This window comes from Calliphora vicina, chromosome 2 (genome assembly GCF_958450345.1).
Source record: "Calliphora vicina chromosome 2, idCalVici1.1, whole genome shotgun sequence".
Taxonomy (NCBI): domain Eukaryota; kingdom Metazoa; phylum Arthropoda; class Insecta; order Diptera; family Calliphoridae; genus Calliphora; species Calliphora vicina.
Window position 1 is genome coordinate 3,337,618 of NC_088781.1, and position 20,613 is coordinate 3,358,230.

General features: G+C 32.1%; 1 protein-coding gene across 1 annotated transcript in view; it reads right to left on the minus strand.

Annotated features, from left to right (window-relative positions):
- Positions 1-241: 241 nt before the first annotated feature.
- nompC (no mechanoreceptor potential C) overlaps positions 242-20,613 on the minus strand; it is a 36,567-nt gene continuing 16,195 nt past the window's right edge. Inside the window, exons 3-15 of the mRNA XM_065499856.1 lie at positions 18,285-18,386; positions 15,453-15,569; positions 13,562-13,654; positions 11,610-11,823; positions 11,245-11,540; positions 10,874-11,176; positions 9,321-10,748; positions 8,728-9,264; positions 8,463-8,669; positions 7,710-8,403; positions 3,450-3,679; positions 1,175-1,303; positions 242-418 (exon numbers count right to left, since the gene is read on the minus strand). Coding sequence (XP_065355928.1) covers positions 290-418; positions 1,175-1,303; positions 3,450-3,679; positions 7,710-8,403; positions 8,463-8,669; positions 8,728-9,264; positions 9,321-10,748; positions 10,874-11,176; positions 11,245-11,540; positions 11,610-11,823; positions 13,562-13,654; positions 15,453-15,569; positions 18,285-18,386 — 4,479 coding nt within the window. The 3' untranslated portion in view covers positions 242-289. The remainder of the gene's footprint in view (positions 419-1,174; positions 1,304-3,449; positions 3,680-7,709; positions 8,404-8,462; positions 8,670-8,727; positions 9,265-9,320; positions 10,749-10,873; positions 11,177-11,244; positions 11,541-11,609; positions 11,824-13,561; positions 13,655-15,452; positions 15,570-18,284; positions 18,387-20,613) is intronic.

The following is a 20,613-nucleotide window of genomic DNA, read 5'->3' on the forward strand; positions in this document are numbered from 1 at the left end:
AGAAAGATTGTTTTGTTATTTAGACCTGGAAATATTAAACATACTCATTTAAAGTGGGGGGAGAAACTAACGTTTATAAGTATATAAAAATAAAATAGGAAATGTTAAGCGTTTTTATGTAAAGCGAAACACATGAGAGTTGTTTAAACATTTGAATGTTGGTTCGCAACATTATTGCCCACCTGGCCGGGGGGATGTGAAGCTCCTCCTCCTCCTCCACCGCTACCGCCATCAACGGAACCTGATTCAGCATCAGAATCCTTAAGGGAAGTTGCTTCCTCGTCACCCATCAATGATCGATATTTTTTGGCAATAGCTTCCCAGTCAGCAACATTTTCAATACGATTTTGATTGGCAGCCGAAAAACTGGTTTGAGAACCCAATGGTGATAAATGGACCACTGATAAGGCCATGGAATCTAGTTAATAGAAACAATCGAATAATATTAGATAAATTATTTACAAAACCTCAATTTCAATTTAAAATTTTGAGCTGTAAGCCAATTTCATTCAATTCAAATGATTATATAGGTATATTAAGAGATTACTTGGCTTGACGTAGCTGCAAAACTTTTCGTATTTCAAAAAAAAGCCATTTATAAAAAAAGCTTTTATTTGAGTTTGGTTTGTTGGGGGAATTTGCAGCGACACATACATTTCCTACCTTTCTTGATCTTCGAAAGCCATTTGGCTCCAGCTTTCGTTCGGGGACTGGCCTGGCGTATTCCCATCATCTGTACCAGACTTGGACGCTTCTTTTTCTTCATGCGAGCCTAATTTTTTTATTTGTTTTGTTAACAATTAACGCAAGAGCGAGACAAGAGACAACAAACACAATGAGTATGAGAAAATAACAAATACACATAGACATAGACATACATTTACAAAAATCTAATAGGTGCCAGAGCTTTTTAAAATTTTGCTCTTAATAAAGTGAGCTTTACATGTTATAAAGTGCTTTAAGCCAGGGGATAAACTTTCAATTACATTTTGTGCATTTTAAATAAGAAAAATTTTGTTATTGTTGCCATATTGCTTTAAATGAATTGGGGAAAAGGTCATTTATGCTTTACTAAGACTGGCATTTAATTTCTTTAGTGGTTTTGTAAGGTAAGAATTTCTCGGCTACATAGAAATTCATTTTGAGCAGTTGTTATACACACTTGATATTTTACCTTGACCTTCTCAACGATCCACATAAACCAGGTGGTAACTAAATTAAGCGGGGATGGCGCTGTTGTTGTGCGATGCATATTGCGTATAAGCTTTGATAGGCCAAATTTCCATTCAATATCAGATTGGGCCTATTATTTTCAGTTGGTTTCACATATATTTTATTTTATTTTGAAATGAATATTGATGAATTGATGACATATATATTGTTATATAAATAGTAGCATTCCGTGTTTATGAAATGAGATAAAAAAAAGTAAACGAAAAAAGATTCAAATTATAATTATATACCAATTAAAGCTGTATTTTCGAAGGAGTTTTCTTTAGCGCTGTAAATTATAAGAAAATATTAGAATATTCTAATATCACATAAGTTTCTACTAGGATGGATCGAGATGGAAGTGATATTTTCAAAGTTAATTTATTCATTCGCTTCACAAAATTGTTTATAGACACTTATTTCAAAATATAAGCCATGAAAATAAGAACTCATCGCTTAAAACCATTTTCAAAGTACTTTTTTCATTTAAACAATTTAAACCGAATTTTGGCACATTCTTATTGCGAAATTAACCCTAAGCTCTCTTTTGTTGTGTCTTATTTCTGACTTTCTGGTTGAATTTTTCGTTTTGGTGTATTTAGGGACTTATAGTAAAAATTTCACGGATAATATTTTGCGGAACTGTACCAGAGTTGGGAAACTTTAACCCCCCCTCAAATGAAATTCAGATGTAAACTTTCAAAACGCCGATACACGTGTCTTTTTTTTGTTTGTCTCCTCTATCAAAATTTATTGGTCGGAACTCGTAATTATTTTTGGTGTTGTACAGTGTTATTTAATTTTTTTTTATTTACCTATGCCCATTATAGTCTCTGAAATTTTCTGAAGATGGTTTTAGACATTTAAAAAACTACATTATGTGCATTAGGTCTATTCGTGAAGCCGATCTTCGAATTTTCCCACACAACATTTTTTTTCCAATTTTGAACTTTTGAAAATTTGTATGTTTGAAATTCCTGTTTCGATGTCACTATAAAGGTATTTTTGGAATTTAGAATTTAAGAGGGTATAAATGGATAAAATCGGTATCTCTACATTTCCGGAACTAATAAAGGTAGCACCAAAAATTCATCTTAATATGAATTTGTTCAAAAAATAAATGGACTGGTGTGTGGTACTTTTGATTTTTGTACTTTTAAAGGGAATAAAACGGAAGAAAACTGAGTTTTGGTACCTTTTTGTATCCCATATTCCAGAAATTAAATTTAAATGGAATGATAGTCTTTCTAAATAGTATTCAAATGGATTTTGTAACTTTTATGATATTTGAACGTATAATTGATCTCTCTTTTCGTATTTTTTTTTTACAAAAATATATTTTTTGTTCTTTAATATGATAGAAAAATGTTTATTATAAAACCCTATATAAAAACGCTGGGTATCCCCTATTTTCTCTATAAAAACTTAGTAAATCGATCTTGGCAACTGCTTCATTTCTTTCTTGTTTGCATTAGTAGAAACTCTGGCGATATTAGAATAGTCTTTATAAATAATAATTTTATTTCAATAAATTTTTAATTTTCCAAAAGTCATGCAATTTCTTTTCAAACAACATGCTGGCGGTAAAACAAACACATTGATTTTAATACTAACACTAACATTTAAAATTCAAAAATATTCGTTTATGTTCAGGACTTATATTTAAGGACAAACACAAAAGCTTTGTTCTTATAAATGCATTAATGCAAAGCTTTTCTTTTTAATAGAACTATTCTAGACACACATACAAATGTTGATACTTTTTTTAGCAAAAAAAAAACAAAACAAAAACTTTACTAAATTACACGCTTTAAGCTTTACAATTTATGCTGTAAAAAGCACTTAGAATTATCTTTAATATACAAAATACATATTTCGAAATTGTATGTTAAAGAATTAATTGTATGGAATAGGTATTATCTTGCAAAAAAGTTTTACACCAAAGATGCAAGTCTGGGCAGTAGATGGAACTACACATTCACATATACATTTATATAAAAGTAATAAAAACAGACAGATATTAACAGTTTCATTAAATAGTTTATAAATATTTTAAACAAAGAAGAAAAAAAGAAAGCCTGAAATTATCTCTCTTAAGATTTTTAACTGAGCTGAAAAAATAGAACCTGCTTAAATATTTATATGTTTAAATAAATGCAATTGTTTATAAGTTGGATATAAAAAAATAAATAAATAAATAATATGAAAATCAACCATTCTTAAGTGCATTAGAATACCTGTATCCGTTGATAGGTATCGGACATCATAGCAATTAATAGATTGATAAGCACCACCACCGACACCAACATATAGATACCAAATACTATTTTAAATAGATACTCTACCCAATAGGGTTGAGTGGGCGTGGCTAGATTTTTGATTTTGTCAACTTGTGTCTGTTCAGTCGTCGTTTGACCAAACACGGCAAAAAATAATAATTCAAACGAATTTATCGGATGCATGCGCACTGTGTGTCCATAAACATTTTATCGCACATGCACGAACAACCATACAAACCATTTGACAGGATGAGTAAGAGGAACACAGTACACACCGGATATTATTACAAAAACAAATGATAAATGAAATCATACATTGAACAAATAAAAACGTTAACAACGCCCACACACGACGAAACGGTGACAGTGATGATGTCGATGACAACGATGACCATTATGACGAAGTTATTTAATATTTGTTGTCCACCCAAAATCGACGTTCAGAAATTAAGAACCAACCAAAAGAAAAAGAGACAAAGAAAACAACAAAATTAGTTTTTAAATACCAACCTGAATTCGCTGATAAGTATCCGACATCATGGCAATGAGTAGATTTATGAGAACAACCACAGACACTAGCAGATAGATGCCAAATACAAATTTAAATAGGACCTCTGTCCATTCAGGTCTTAAGTGACGCATTGGATTTATATCCACGGTGGTAGTTTGACCAAAAACCGCAAAGAACAGTCTTTCAAATGCCAAAAATGGTGTCATTGGTCCTGATTTGTGTACGAGTTTTTCATTTGATCCACAAATCAAATGCATTCAATTTCGAAATTAAATGTAGCATGATTGGTAGCAGAAGTAGGAGTAGTAGGAAATTTATAAATTAGAAAATTCTGAAGAAGATCTGAAGTGTAGTTTTTTTGGACAACAATTAAATATGTCACTTGGTGCTGTACCTTTTTGGCTTGCTTTTATTTATTGTTATTTTGTTTTTTTTTTTTTTGTATTATAATGTGCGCTAGATGGTGTGGAAAGCGTCATAAGCCTGTATTGGAATTATCACATAAATGTATATATATTTTTGTTTCTTTTTTGATTTGAATAAAAACCTTAAGTGAACATCAACATGCGTAACAATTATTTTTTTTTTGTTTTTTTTTTTAGAAAAAATAATTTGACGACATCAAGTGGCAGGAAAAATAAAGGAATTTGATTTTAACATGCATTGATCTCAAAAACAAAAATAAAGAAGAAAAGATAATATTTTAGAAATAAATTCTATCAGAACATAGTTATACGATCCTCTTATAAATTGCAAGTTTATTTTTTTATCTAATTTTTAATAGCTTTACTAGTTGCTAGTGTTTTGCTCTACCTGTTGGGACTCGTAAGTTTGAGTCATGCTTAAAATGTTTTGATACGAGGAGCGCGCTAAATTAGACATACATAATTTGTTTAAACTCTCATAAACGAAAATTTGTTTAAACTCTCATAATATATTAGGACATTATGACAATATGACTAATAGCAGACCATGCGAATACCCCAAATGTATAATTTATTTCAATAGCATGTATTCAGAATCGAAAGAGATTATTCGCTCTCAAGCTTAAAACGGAGGGTTTATTTCTTAGATATGATAGTGATTCCAACGTGTACGGGGTTGACACATTGTTGACTTATTAGCTGGGAGTCGACATAGTAATTAAAATTGGAAGGAGAGTAAATTTAATTTGTAATTTTATAATTTAACACATTTTAAAAGTGATTTTCCACAAAGGTTTCTAAGGTGGATGGAAGCAACATCAATATAGATTTAAGGATTTCTATATAATTTTTGCACTAAAGATCAATACGGTCGAATATTTCACTCTAGCTGTTTTTAAACATCGCCGGAAGCTATATTTTATTTTGGCTAATTAATTGTGTTCATAATTATAATAGTTAAAGCAACATTTTTCTAGCAGCGACTAAGCCAATTCCGAGTTAGTATTCATAAAATAATTATGTATTCACTGTAAACTATCGACAGATTCAGCGTTATCAGTTCAGTATACATATATAAATGTGTACGAAGAATGGATTGAAATCAGTGACAAAATGTGATCGTCCATATCGACAATAGCTAAAGAAATGAGCAAATGATAAAAAGATTACATCACTGATGTTTTACCTTTTATAACTCAGCAACCATGGAGGTTGGATCTCAAATTGAGAAGAATTGAAATTAAATCAGGCCTACTCAAATGTGAACATTTGATAAATCTTAGAAAGTATTTGAAAATAAAGACTTTCTCATCAATTATGGTTATGTTCTCAAGTGTTCATAAAAATTTTAAAGATAAGCTATAATTTTTCAAATGTTCAAACATGTGTTTGATGAAAAATACATAATTTTTCAAACAATTGACTTTGTAATTGCTGGGAAATTACTGAAAGCGCGCTTATTTAAGTATTGGACGTCTGAAATATATTCACAAATTAAGAATATTCAGAATGCTTGTCTGAAGTTTAATATTTAATAATTTTTCGATGGACGTTAAATAAAACTACAACGATTCTAAATAATAATAATAAGATTGTTATAAGTTTCTCTGAAATCTGCACTTTAATAACTGATATGTAATTTTTCCCACTTTTAAGCGAGGTTTAATCAAAATAATTAATATAGTAGAATGTGCATAGAAAATATTTAAAAATAAAATATTGAAAAATGTGCTACAGTTAAAAGCTTTTCTTTGGGGGGAAATAAAAAATAAACATGCTTGTTAATAAGAGAAGTTGATAGAACTATAGATATTATAAGTGAACAAAAAAAATAAATTGAAATTAAATTAAAATTTTGTAAATACAAAGAAGGAAAATCATTAAGCCAACAAAAGAAAACCCGAAGACAGTTCAAAAATTACAATATCTATAGTTGTGTTCACCTTCTCTAATTAGAGAAATTAAAAATATCACATTTAGTAACTGAAATACATCACTGGAAAACCAACAATGTTCATTAAAAAGAAACAAAAATCAATTATCAGATAAATTTTTAATCAATTTTTTCACATTATGATACAACACTTTTCCACAACATCAAGTATACACAAAATAAACACAAAAAAATAGACCAACAAAAAACAACATTTAACACCGCACTCTCTTAACAAGGGGCCAACATGCCAATAGCCCTCATAAGGAAAAAGATTTTCGCAGCAAGCGTATGGATCCCGCCAAAATTATTATTATTTATTTTTTTTTCATTTGGGTGTATTTTAAAACTGTAAGAGAGACACACAACATCGAAGGCAAATTACACAAATGCGCACACATAAGAAAATAATCATTTGGAATGATTTAATGCTGAAGGTGTTAAATGGAAATTCAACACTTACGATCATCTTTATGCTTGCGACGAAATTCACTCAGCATACTACGACTAGAGTCAACATAGTTCTCAGCAGGCGGTGGGCGAGGTGTGGGCATGTCATCTGTATTTAGAAACGGGAGGGGGTTTGCTTAAGTATATTATTATACATTTTTTAGTCAAATGCACCATATTGAAGGAATCGGATTCTACAACTAAAGTATCGATCATTAAAATTACTTGCCAACCAACAATGTTTAAATGCATTGTTGTTTATTACATTAATACTGAGTAGTTAATTAATTTCAAAGAAATTCTGGAACTACCCTAGATGAAAGGGAACCGTCACTAAAACATGATATTGGACAGGAGGGACTAGCCCCAATTAACTTGTTTTGCAGAATATTCTAACACAGGTCAAAAAATTGTGCGTTCAAAATAATTCACATAAATTTCTCATAGGATAGCAAGAAATTTGTATGAAAACAATTGAGTTTTGAGGTAAACAATATTTGTTTAGGATTGATTTGTTTGGGATAATGTTGACTTAACTAGTAAACCATTTACTTTAAATCCCTTTTTTTAGGAAACCTCATTTTCATAGTCCAAGTGAATTACTTCTCCAAAGACTTGATTTGATTATAACTCTACTTCAGTTGTGGAAACCGAATTCATTCAGTGCAGACATCATTTTTAACAAATTTTTCTCGGTTTATGGTTTTCAATAATAAGTCTGTAATTGTTCGGCATGCAAATTTCGGTTTTCCATTTAATCATGATTAGATACTTATCAATTTCATTTTAAATTCATATAATTAAACAAATCATTAATAAATATAGACATAAAAATACCACAGAAAAAATAAACAACATCAATTAAGTATAAAATACCCAAAGCCATTTTTTGAACTTACCGTCACTGAAATATCCACGATTGCGATTCTTCTTTTCAAATGATCTTAACTCCTCGGGAGTAAAATTGGCAAACGATTGATTTAGAGCTACTATGTGCATAGAAAAGCCAAAAACGAATATGGCTAAAACAGCTAGAAATCTCGCCAAATCCTTAAGCAGATCACCAATGATAATGGCCCAGGGCCCAAAGAGATGGTGGAACGAGAGAAAATCTAAAATTTGTACACATGCAAGCAAGAAGGCCAAAGCAAAGCATTGATTGCGGCAATATATAAGCGTTGGCCAATATTCTTTGGACACAAAACAGAAGGCCGTCACATGGACACCAACACCGGCCATTCCCAACAGCAGCACTAACAATTTGATGGATCCCAATCCCGATTTATCTGAAGGATTTGTCAACTCGAACAAAAGTAAACCGCTCAACCAAATGAGCAGGCCTATTTCGTACCAGTAGGGGACCAAGCTAAGACGTAGCACTGGATAGATGGGTGTTATGCCCACAATACTGAGGTGGATCATTAGATAGATGTGCGAGGTGAGGTAAGACATGAATTTGATAATAGGCACTTTGTTAAATTTATGACCCATGGGAAAGGTAAAACCAATCCAAACGGGCGGGCAGACTATAAATGCCACTAACAGTAGCAATATTTTCCAGGAAGCCCAGGTCAAGGAACCTCGCCATAATTCCTGTTGATAATATCATATAATACAAAAATCATTGACTTTGTTAATAGTATAACTTTTACCTGTAAATATCTTTGTACCACGGTGTGGGCTATAACCTCTTTTTGCTCATTTTCTATTAACACGTCTAAAAACTCCACATTTCTTTTATCCGTGGCTTGTAAAATTTTCCCAGCAGAGTCGGAGCCTGCAGCTAATGCTAACAATTCAGTAGCCATAGCCTCACATTGTTTACCAGCTGCCACCAGATCCTTAGCTCGTTCTTTTTCCTGCAGAATGAAGAACCAATTACAATAATATTCTTTGGAATTTCTGGACAATTTGTACCTTAGTGGATAAAATCATATAAATATTAGATAATTTGGCAGCAGTGTCCACCGGTGCTGGTGATACCAAAACAAATTCCTGTATTGGTTTATTGTTATGATTTTTCGAGACCACCATTAGGTTGTAGACAAAGCGCTTGTCATCCATCAGACCGTAGGTGTCATGTTCCTTATTCATAAGATATCTGAGGACATCATTGTGTCCCTCGGAAGCAGCAAACCATATGGGAGCACAACCATAATTGGTCTCAGATTTTGGAGAGGCTCCGGCCTCACACAATAGTTTCACCACTTCTAAGTGACCGGCTTTGGCAGCACAATGTAGTGGCGTCCAACCATTTTTGTCGGTTGCATTTATTTCTGCGCCTTGACCCAGCAAAATCTCCACCATCTGAAAATGACCATGCATAGCAGCTATGTGTAGACCAGTGCGACCATGGCGATCTGTAGACTGGAGAAGTTCTGCCGAGCGACTCAGAAGTAAACCAACCACTGACATGTGACCACCGAAGCACGCCAAATGAAGAGGATTGTAACCCTGAATGAGAAATAAAAAGTAACATTTGATTTCTAACTGTTTCATAGGCAACTTACATTCTCTGTCGTAGCTGCATCCACTTGCACTCCGGCCGAGTTCAACAGTAATCGTACTACATTCTCATTGCCCGAGTAGGCTGCCAAGTGTAATGGAGTCATTCCCGATTCTGTACCCAGTTCACCAAATAAACTTTGACCTGTGGGTGTTTCTGACTTAACGGTGGCCGGTACGCTGGTTAAGAGTTCACGCACCGTATCCGCCTGCCCATAATAGGCTGCCACATGCAACGGTGTCAGTCCCAATTTCTTGCTGGTGATCCTCAAAGAATTTGTACTTTTCAAAACGTCCAATACCTGTCCGTGACCGTTCTGAGCTGCCAAATGTACAGCGGTGAAACCAGCCTTATTCTCTTCCGTACACGAGGCTCCAGCTCTTACCAAAGCCTTCACTACATCCGCATGGCCACCTTCGGCCGCTAATTGTAATGGCGTGGCATCAGTCAATTTATTTCTAGCAGATATCACGCCAGATCGATCGAACTTCATTAGTTCCTCGATCACCTTAACAGAACCCTGCATGGCAGCAATATGGGCACAGGTATTTCCATCTTTACTAGTAGCATTTACCAGCGATGGATGTTGCTGCAGAAACAATTTGGCCACTTCTGAGTAGTTGTTCTGCGCGGCTACGTGTATGGGTTTCTGTCCCAAGTCATCGGTCGCGTCTATGTTAGCTCCCAATTCTAACAAGAGCTGACATACCTCCATCTGACCGCTGGCCGCAGCCAGATGAAGTGGCGTCTGTTTGCGTAACGTTAAAATGTCAATAACAGCATTATGATCCTTGATGAGAAACTTCACCAGGTGTGTGAAGCCGTTCATCGCGGCCAGATGTAACGCCGTGCGACCGACTCGAGATTTCGAATTGATAAAAGCCTTATTCGTCAATAGAGCATCGCATACATGCAGATACCCCCGTTCGGCAGCCAAATGCAAAGCAGAACGACCCTCGATATCGAATACATCAACTCTGGCATGATTCGCTAAAAGGTTGTTGACCAGTTCCATATGCCCTCTATGACAGGCAATCAGTAAGGGCGTCCAACCAATGGACGACTGACGATTCATGGCCTTTTGTATGTCTGTCGGATTCATGTGGGCGATCATCTCCATCAGCACATCGTTATTGCCCGCCATGGCACAATAGTGAAAGGCAGTTTCCAGGGCATTTTTCGTCTGCAATGTTACGTCAGCACCATTCTCCAGCAACATGCTCACTATTTCTTTATCGGACTCGGGTATTTTGACTTCTTCTTTGGTAATTTGGCAAGTAAAATGTAACGCAGTGGCGCCATCTTCATTAACGGTATTTATGTAGGAAGTGGCTTTGTCGGGACCATGTTTCTCTTTCACAGCTTCTATCAGATGCTTAACAATCTCAGGATGGCAGGCACGACAGGCCATATGCAAAGGAGTTTCGCCGGTCTACAAAGAATTACAAAAATAATTAATTAATGTTGAAACTATTCGGAAAATACGTTTCTTTAATTATGTTGTTGCAGTGCAGTCTTCCTGTAAGCCAAATCGTTGAGTATTTATACATTTCTTACATTGGATTTATAAAGGGGATCTCCATCATCTTCGAGGAGTTGCATCAGCGTTGCCAGATTACCATGACGGGCGGCAAAATGTACCGGCGTCAGGCCATCATCGGTAGTTAAATTGGGACTAGCACCGGACTTAAGGAGCATTAAAGCACAACGATCTCCATCCTTAACTCGTGCGGCTAAATGTAGAGGAGTCTCATGTGATTTACCACCCCGAACATGCACATCAGCACCAAATCCCAGCAATGTCTCAACCACTGCTGGCTTGCACGCTTCCACCGCTATATGCAAAGCTGTATAATTATCCTATTGGTGAAATTAAAAAAAACTCGCTTTAGGAATTTGAATAAAACGTACTTAGCAACGATACCCACATTAGTTGTTACATCGACTTTTTCGCCCTTTTGCAGCAGAGTGTTAATTATGCCTGTATGTCCATAAGCGGCTGCTGTATGAATACTGCGAGCTCCATCCTTATTGGGCATATGCAGGTAAACTCCTTTCTTAAAAAGCATAGTGGCACATTCAGCATGACCATTGAGGGATGCAATATGCATCAGAGTACTGCCATCTTTGGTACGCTCAAATATACTGGCTTTAAATTTATCTGCCAAGATTTCAATGACATGGGCATGTCCATTTTCAGCAGCCAAATGCATAGGAGTTCGATCTGCAGAAGAAATTGAAATGGTTAACAACTACATGTGTCTTCTTTTCGATGATGAGATGATCTATTTACCTTGATTATCCGCTATAGAAGCTGATGCTCGTACACCATAAAAGTACTTTAACAAGGCTTCATCACCTTCGGCCGCCGCTATATGCAGAGGTGTTTGTCCTTCACCATTTTGTGTATCAACATTTGTACCATAGTCCACCAATATGCGCACCATATCAACGTCCCGCCTTCTGGCAGCCAAATGCAAGGCCGTATCTCCATTAGCTGCCGTAGCCTTTAAAACAAAACAACACAACAACAATAAAAATAAAAATACCATAAAGATCGTGTAAGCATGATATGGTTAAATTAAAATTTAATTTATGTTTTTGTTTTGCAAAATTTTTATGCTAGAGGTCAAAGTTAACATGGCGATATGCAAATCAGTTTTGACTTTTATTAAAATAATGAAAAAGTTGCACGTGCAAATGACATGAAGTAATTTAGAACGAAAACTGCTCGTAAGTGCATGATGATGTTGTTTACAACCATTTCAAGGAGCAGTAAGAGTGCGAACGGTGTAAGGACACCGCCAATGCGTGCAAATGCAGTTAGTCGTTTGCCATTCACCTAAAATTAAACTTTTTAACCTATATTTTCTTGGCTTTTGGCTATAACGAATAATGAAAAGTTTGTTGTTTGGCAAAAGTTAGCCAGCCGGCATTTTGTTTCTTGTATATATGTATGTATTTAATCATATCCTTTAAGCAACCGGTGGATATTCAGTAAATAAGAATCAATGGGAACAAGCTTTTGTTTCTTGACGTATAAATATGTATGTATGTATGAATATGTGTTTTATATACATATGTATGTATGTATGAGAGCTAGAAGTGAAATTTCGTTACTATAACAATGTTTATCAAGTTTTACATTCTTTCAGTTTTGTTTTGTTTAGTTTTTATTGTCTTTAATGGTTCATTGCGTGTTTTTGAATAACTTTATTTTCCCTTTTTACACTGAGAAAACAATTAGGTAAATGACTCCTTATTGTTGCTCTGACAAAGGAGAATAAATCAATGAACATAGAGAAATACTTAAGTGAAAATTTAAAGAGATCTGAATAGATATTTAAAATTAGTAACTCAATCTTTCTTCTAGCCTACCCAAAAATTTTAAAAGAATAGCGATACTCGTAGAGTGTAAGTTTTTGGAAAGGCCCTAACTCATGTTTTTTTTTGTAAGCCCTAATTTTCGTCTATTTCGATAAATGGTACGCTCATATATTACGAGTTACGGCCTTTCTATATTAAGGTAACGATATATAGGAATAATTTCTAAAAACCTATTGATATGAACATTTCAAATTTTTCAGCATGTGAATTGAATGGACTCAATTATAACGTCAGTGTCAGTTATTTCGACATAGACAGCGATTATTCTTCTATAGGTATAATTCTGTATAATTTTTCTCCCAGTAAAAAAAAAATATGGAAAAATCATCCACATTCATTCACATACATATTTATCCATACTCTTCAAAATTCTTGACAAATTAAAAAAACACGCAAAACTTTACTTTTTCTTTAGCAATTATTAAGCGATATTCATACTTGTTGGCAAAAATAAATTGCCACTGTACCACCAACACAAACAAACAAATTCAGAAGTGTGAATGTATGTCTGTCTATCTGTTTGTATGTATCAATGTGTTTGCAGTTGGAATGAAAACGTTCTTTATTATTTAAATACATATGAATTGTGTTACAATACAACATGTCATTAACAATTTAACGCTCTTCATACTAAATTTAATTTTCTTTCACAGAAGTCAGATACAAAAAAATAATAAAAAAATGATAAACAATATAAAAAATTATTTCAAGTTTGATGGCGTGCCAGAAATTGCGTTTGCCATCATTTATAATCACATAACTAGTGTTTTTTACAGTTGTTGTTTTTTTTTGGTCATTTTCATTGTAAGAAATTTGATGTTATGTTTCTGACAAATAAATATAAAATTACATTCGTACCTTTAGTTGATCAGCCGTTTGTGCTGCCAATAATTCTCTAACCATGGACTGATTACCAGCTTCAACAGCTAAAAGCAGCGGAACTTTTCCTCTCTGTAAATGACATTATAAACAAATCATTAATATGGATTGTAATTAAAATATAGGCTTCTTAAGTTGTAACTATATGTAGGTATTTCCATCAAATAATAATAAATTTTAAAATTAATTTCTAGTAAAATTATGTATGTAGATTTTATAAATAAGTATAAGACAGTTTTAATTGCATGTATACTCCATTAATACCTATAAATATATTTATATGATCTCTAAACGCATTATACCCTTCCCACTGCCATAGTGGTGTTGATGTATTAACTCTCAAATATATCCATCTTCCAATGCCGACCTTTCGTCACTATAAAAATGTATAGCAATCGACTCAGAGTCACACATTCTAAGTTATGTTCTTTCTTTCGGGAAATTCTTTCGAAACAGGACTTAATCGACCATGTCTCTCAAATATATAGATATCCTCATAAAGTTCTGCAGAAATAATTTTAGATAACAAGAAATAAAACTTAAAAATATTGTACAGATCCATCAATATCTGGACATAATATCAATTTGGGAAATCTTGAACTTGTTTTAATTAATTAATATCGATGTAGGTGCTTTTTAATCAAATATAATTAGTAATTTAATGCTCAACATGAAAACCTCAATTTTGTAAAACACAGCCTAATAACAGTCCAATCGATAAAAATGTCGTTTTTAAGCTTTGATTTTTTTTATCGAATAATTTAATAAAACATTTTTTACTTTCGATTTCAGAAAGTAAACATCACATTCATATTTAAATTTACACCAAATTTTAAAAAATTTAAATAATAAAATCAATTAAATAGCTTAGACTCTTTATATGGAAATTACATACAAATCATGCAATAATATATAGTATATTTACTTCAAAAACTAGCCTAGATGTTATCTCAAGTTTTGAATAAAAAAAAACACGATTCATGAACTTTAAAGCTTTCATTTGACATACTATAAATAATGTTCATGATAGGAACTACTATTTTAAAAGGGTTGTTACTATTTACGTTCTAAATCTTATTTAGAACCTGTAAACCATTTTGTATTTTGTTTGTTTTTATGTTTAGTATAAAATTGTTTGTATACAAACAAATCCTTTCAAATACACATACAAAAATAAAACGAAAAACATGTTCCATTATACTTTTAGGGTGGTATTTCAGTAAGCCCCTACATTGATGCGGTATATAAAGTTTTAATTCAGATATGAAACATTAAGCGAAAATATATAGATATGAGTATATTGAATATTACAGATTTTGAATAGTTCAGTTTAAAAAGGGTTAAGTTTTTTTCCAAAGTATTTTATAAGCCACAAAAACATTTTATTATAGCACAATCCAAGTTTGGAGAAGAATACTATTTACAAGGTTGAACATAGAGCTGAGATTTACATATAATATATTAAAATATAGACACTTCTATTAAGTATTATTATTTATTTTAGTAGGGTATCAGCTGTTCGACTTGAACGTATACAACTATCAGTATTGTTTAAAATATCGTTATGTTTACGTTGGCACCGACTGTTACCACTTTGTGACTAAATCAATCACATATACAGTCTATGCAATATTTTCTTATTGTTTTGTTACTTTTGTGTATTATTGTCTAGCAAATACTCCCCTTTCTACACTAAAATTGTTTAACAAAAAGGGGTAAGTAAAATCCATACAACATTATTTTACATACAAGGCAAATTCATATGGATAGGAGTATTGATATGAAAATAATAAAGAATTGTTAATACATAAATGCTTAATAAAAAATCCTGTTAATAATACTGAATTGATAGTTTGTATTTCGTACTTACCCCGTCTGCTTTTAAGCGTATATCCTTGCCTGCTGCTGCCAATAAAGCTCTTAAGATGTTGGTGGCTGTACCAGTTTGTCGACTTGACACCAAATGCACCGCGGTCTGGGAACGGGACTATGTATGTAAATGAGATTTAAATAAGTTAGATATGTTAGTTTGTGAATGAAATACACTTGTTGTAAATTATTTATAATAATAATGTGCTGCCTTTAAAATCCCAATAGCAACTAAGTGCAATTTGTAAATTATCCAAACCTATAAACTATTAAAATTTCAAATAAGTACTTATGTGTGATTGTTTTATGCAATTGTTTCAATATCTAAGATTGACAAGTAGTTTTTACAATACCTGTGTTTTTACCAGTATTAAATCTGCATTGCGCAGTTCTCCCTGCCACCTTCTACATTCCGTTTGATATAATTTCCAATTATAATACGATTGTAATCTTTACCCTGCCTACTTTCTAACAAAAATTTCTAGACAAAGTAGTGACATTGTTTTTCAAGTTTGAAATATATATTTGAAAATTATGTTTTTATACACTTCCTTTCCATGCAAATAACAAAAAGTTTGCTGACATTTGAATTCATTGAATTGCATTGCATTTCATGATTTTCACATTTAAAATAAGTATTCGAGTATTTGCCATAAATTTTGCTTAGATACCAAAGTTGTTTACTTGGAAATTTCGTATTTATTTATTAAAGTTGTTTGTGACCAATATACATAATTCAGAATAATTTTAAAACCAAATTGTTGCTGCGAATCAATTATTTTAGAATGACATCTGTTAAGTCGACTTAAGTTATAAGGTAAGACCATATTGCTACTAACGTGTAGCATCAAAAAATTTTATAATTGTATCCTACTTAAACATAATTTAAACAATTTTTATAATTATGTATTGTCAATTATTATATAATCACGCTTTATCATATTATAGTTCAACGATCATATTATGGCTGCTGCTCGTAAAATTGAGCCAAACCATATTATGATTCCAGCTCAATCATAATATTATTATTTACAAAAGTATTAGATCTCATGACCATTAGTGTGTCCAAAAAAAAATGTTTTGTTGGGGCTCAAGCATAATTTGAAAGCTCATAGGGTAAAGTATTTTTGAGATTTTTTTAGATTTTTCGGAAGAGGTTTAGAGGTCGCTCAAGTCGAGTTTTTGCCAAAAGTCGGGTTTGTCGGCTTTTTTTTGAGTTTTCTTTATAACTTTGTCAAGACCCACGATTTTCATTACTTTTGGGGACACAGTTTAAAAGAGAAATGTGACTAATTATGGACCGATCGTTATAAAATTTGGAGACATTTAGCAGTATTGGGGTACAGTAAAGAAGCCAGTCTCAAAAATGACCGACAAACCCGATTTTTGGCAAAAACTCGATTTGAGCGACCTCTAAACCACTTCAAAAATACTCTACCCCATAAGCTTTCAAATTATGCTTGAGCACCCATGAAAATAAGAAAAAAAACTTTTTTTGGGACACACTAATGTCCATATTATGGTGTAATCATGTAATGAAAGATATAAATAAAAATTTAAATGTCCAAGGGACTCGAACGGATATGTGTTTACCGAATATGGTAAAAATCAGAAGACTCAAGGTCAAAACCTTGTGTTTTTTTTTCTGTGTTCTTTGGTGGAATTTATGATATGAGAATCTAAAAAATTAAAAACTTAAGAGGCATTTTATTAAAATTTTAAATTGTATAATATTGGAGAAAGATTATAATTTTATAATTTATCAATGACTAGAGCTTGAGTTATCAGAAAAACGCTTACAAAATTGTATATGACATAACTTGTTTACTTGCAAATGTGATTTCTTCTAAATTTAATTGAAGCCTTGAAATATTGAAATTTAAATTAAATAATAAAACAGCATGGGAACAGGAAACACGTATGTATGTTCTTGTCAAAAAACCATTTTGACTCAAATGATTTACTACCTGCAGTTTTTTTTCCTTTAATTAAAATTTTACATTGAAATCCAAAAAAAAAATGCGAATAACAAAAACATATTCTAACATCAAACAAACCTTGTGACAATTAACTAAGTTGAACTTGGCGTTCATTTGCGACATGCTAAAAACCATATCATTTTCCTTAAAGAAAAAACAGTTTCTAATGCCAACAAGTCACACAATATTCTCATATAAAGAAACCGAAAATCAAATTAATGCATCTTGTTGAACATGACCCTTCCAAATACTCTTACATACCATCAGCAACTTAAAAGCGACACACAAATTATTAATAAATGTAAGTATGTATGTATGTATATGTACTATATTTCAACTTGCGCGTTTCATATTTTTCACAAAAAAATATTGCTTTTTATTGCTTGTTGCAAACCACCGCTGTGCTGCATGTGCAATAATTTTAGTTTTGTAGCTTGACCTTTAACAAAAGCGACACGCAGGAATTTCTTTGGACTTCATTTATTTTAATTTCTTAGAAATATTTCTTACGAGCGCATTTTAAACTTCAAGTTGTTGCGAATTGAAAAACTAATACTAAGCTACTTTTTGGGTGACGTTTTGTATATTGATTTTTTTCTATTTAGGCGGGAAAATTTGTTGAGTAGTTTTTGTTAATATTTTTTGTATAAATGTATATTGTGTTAATGTTAAGTGTTCAAAGTATGTAGTTTAATACAGTTACAACTTACGATTTTCAAAAATATTTTAAAGAAATATTTTATAATTAAGTATTGATAAATAATTATTGATTATTGACATGATAAACAACTAAATTACTTAAAAACTGTTGTGTGAAAATAAAAATTATGTTAAATTTTTTTTTTGTGACTTACCCCTCCGGTTGAAAATGGATCAACGCCTTTTTTGTTCAGCAACAGTTTAACGACATCCTCACGCGAATACATGGCTGCAATATGCAGCACATTATAATTGTCCTAAAAAATATGAAATTGAAAGTTTTGTTAAAATAATTATTTAATTTTCTCGTAAACGTGTTGATAACCAAGGAGTGAGATTTCTTGGAATTTGAGTTTACTTTAAGGTGTGACTAAGTAAAAACTTGTGTGATTAAAACTAGCTTTCGTTTTCATTTTCAATCAGTTAAAACAATTAAATACTGCACCTTGTTTTTTACATTTTGGTTTTGGAGTTTCTGATGAGTTATTACTCCAGCACACATGCAACAAATTCATCAACTTAAAAACCCTGACCATCATTATTTACAAATTACACATGAAGACTAATGAATTTTGTGCTATTTTTTTTTGGTTATTTAGTATCCTGTCAGAATAACAAAATAAAAGTATGACTTCATCTCCTACTTTCTTCATATATGTATAATCATAAATGACAAATGGAAAACAAGAACTATTTTATAACTTTTGGCTATTATGTTAAATTAATTCCGGCTAATGTCATTTAAAATAACAGAATGTAGTATTTTACAAGCATAACTATTCTATTAATTGTCCTGGCAACAACACCAAACATATTTTACTTAATATGCTAAAACGATCAAGTGGTAGAAGCGGACTTACTGACTACCCGTATTTGAAACAGTTCACAGACAGATAATAAATAATTGTTTCAAAGTCATGACTCATGACATTAAAGTAGGGTTCCTAATTTCCCGGACTTTTTCCATTCCCGGGAGAAGAAAAATAAATTAGTTCATTCCCGGGAATTCCCGGGAATTTTAAATAAACTCACATCAACGTTTTTTTTTGTTTATTTCTTAAAAAAAATTAACAGAAAATTAAATTTAATATTTATTTAAGAAAAATAACAATTCATTGGTATAAAATAACATATAATGTAAATAAGAGTAAATAATGAGATTCAGTAGTAAAAAATTTGTACATTGTTTAATGGAAAAATATTATTTTTTTTGTAAAAAAATGAATTTTAATACTATTAATGCATTTAATAGATCATCAGACATTCTATTTCTTATTTTTGTAGCTATATTTCCAGCTACAGAAAAGACCCGCTCACTTTCAACAGATGTCGGTTTTATAGTTATTAGGGACTTATATAAATTTTCCAAATTGGCAGATCTATTACCAGTGGCTTCAAATACTTTCAGTTCTTTTTTTAAAACATTAACTGGATTTCTTTTTTTATTTATTCCGATTTTCGAATTAGAAATAGCCTTTTTAAGCTCATCTTCAAATGAAACCAATACGTTTTCTTCGCCAGCTGATGATTCATTGTCCATAAGTGGTTCTTCTGCATATAGCCTTTTAAAAATTCGATCAGCAATTAAAAAAATATTTGATTTTGTAGCATATGTGAAAAAATTAGATTGGTAGTCTTCGGGATTCTTTAAATATTTAACTAAAGAATAAGTGTCTATGTCTCGTCTTTCATGTACTCTTGCTTTTAATGACGTCAAGATTTTAACTGACAATGTGTTTTTTTTGCTTTGGAGCTCTTCAAATAGTTTAGAAAGGATAATTTCGGCAATGACTAAATTACAATCTCTGCAACTAAGTGCCTCTACAGCTAGTTTTATTGGATGTAGAACATCAACCAACATTTTTAATATTGGAACATCATCTTCATTCCACATCTGAGCCAAGTCGAAGTCTATTAGACACTTTTTAATAGCATTCTTTAATTTTAAAAAACTTTCAATCATTACAACCAATGAGTTCCAGCGTGTTCTCACATCGCAGCATAATTTACATTCTGTTCCAAGTTCTTTTTTAGCGTATTGTTGCAGTGAAGCTGTTTTTAAAGGGCTCTTTTTAAATAATTTTATTATTTTCCTTGCTCTGTCTAAAACATCATAATAGTTGGAAACCAAATTATAATTAGAAACAGAGTCTATTTCTTCGTTGTCAGAAAAATCTGATTCATCAAATATTTCTACATTTTCTCTTTTTTGGTAGAGCACATCCATAACGGCCAGGTGTATACCATGGTTCAAACAAAAAATACCCAAAACCGGGCTATTTTTGACAAACGACTTCATAACATTTGGGCCATCAGAAATTGTACATACAATGTGTTTTTCAAAAGAAATGTTAAATTCTTCTAATTGTTGCTCTACCATATTTCTTATTTCTGTGGCACCACATTTTCCGGGTATGTACACTAATCCCAGGTTAAAAACTTTTTCTGATGGTCCAAACAAAAATATATTTAGGTATCGTCTTT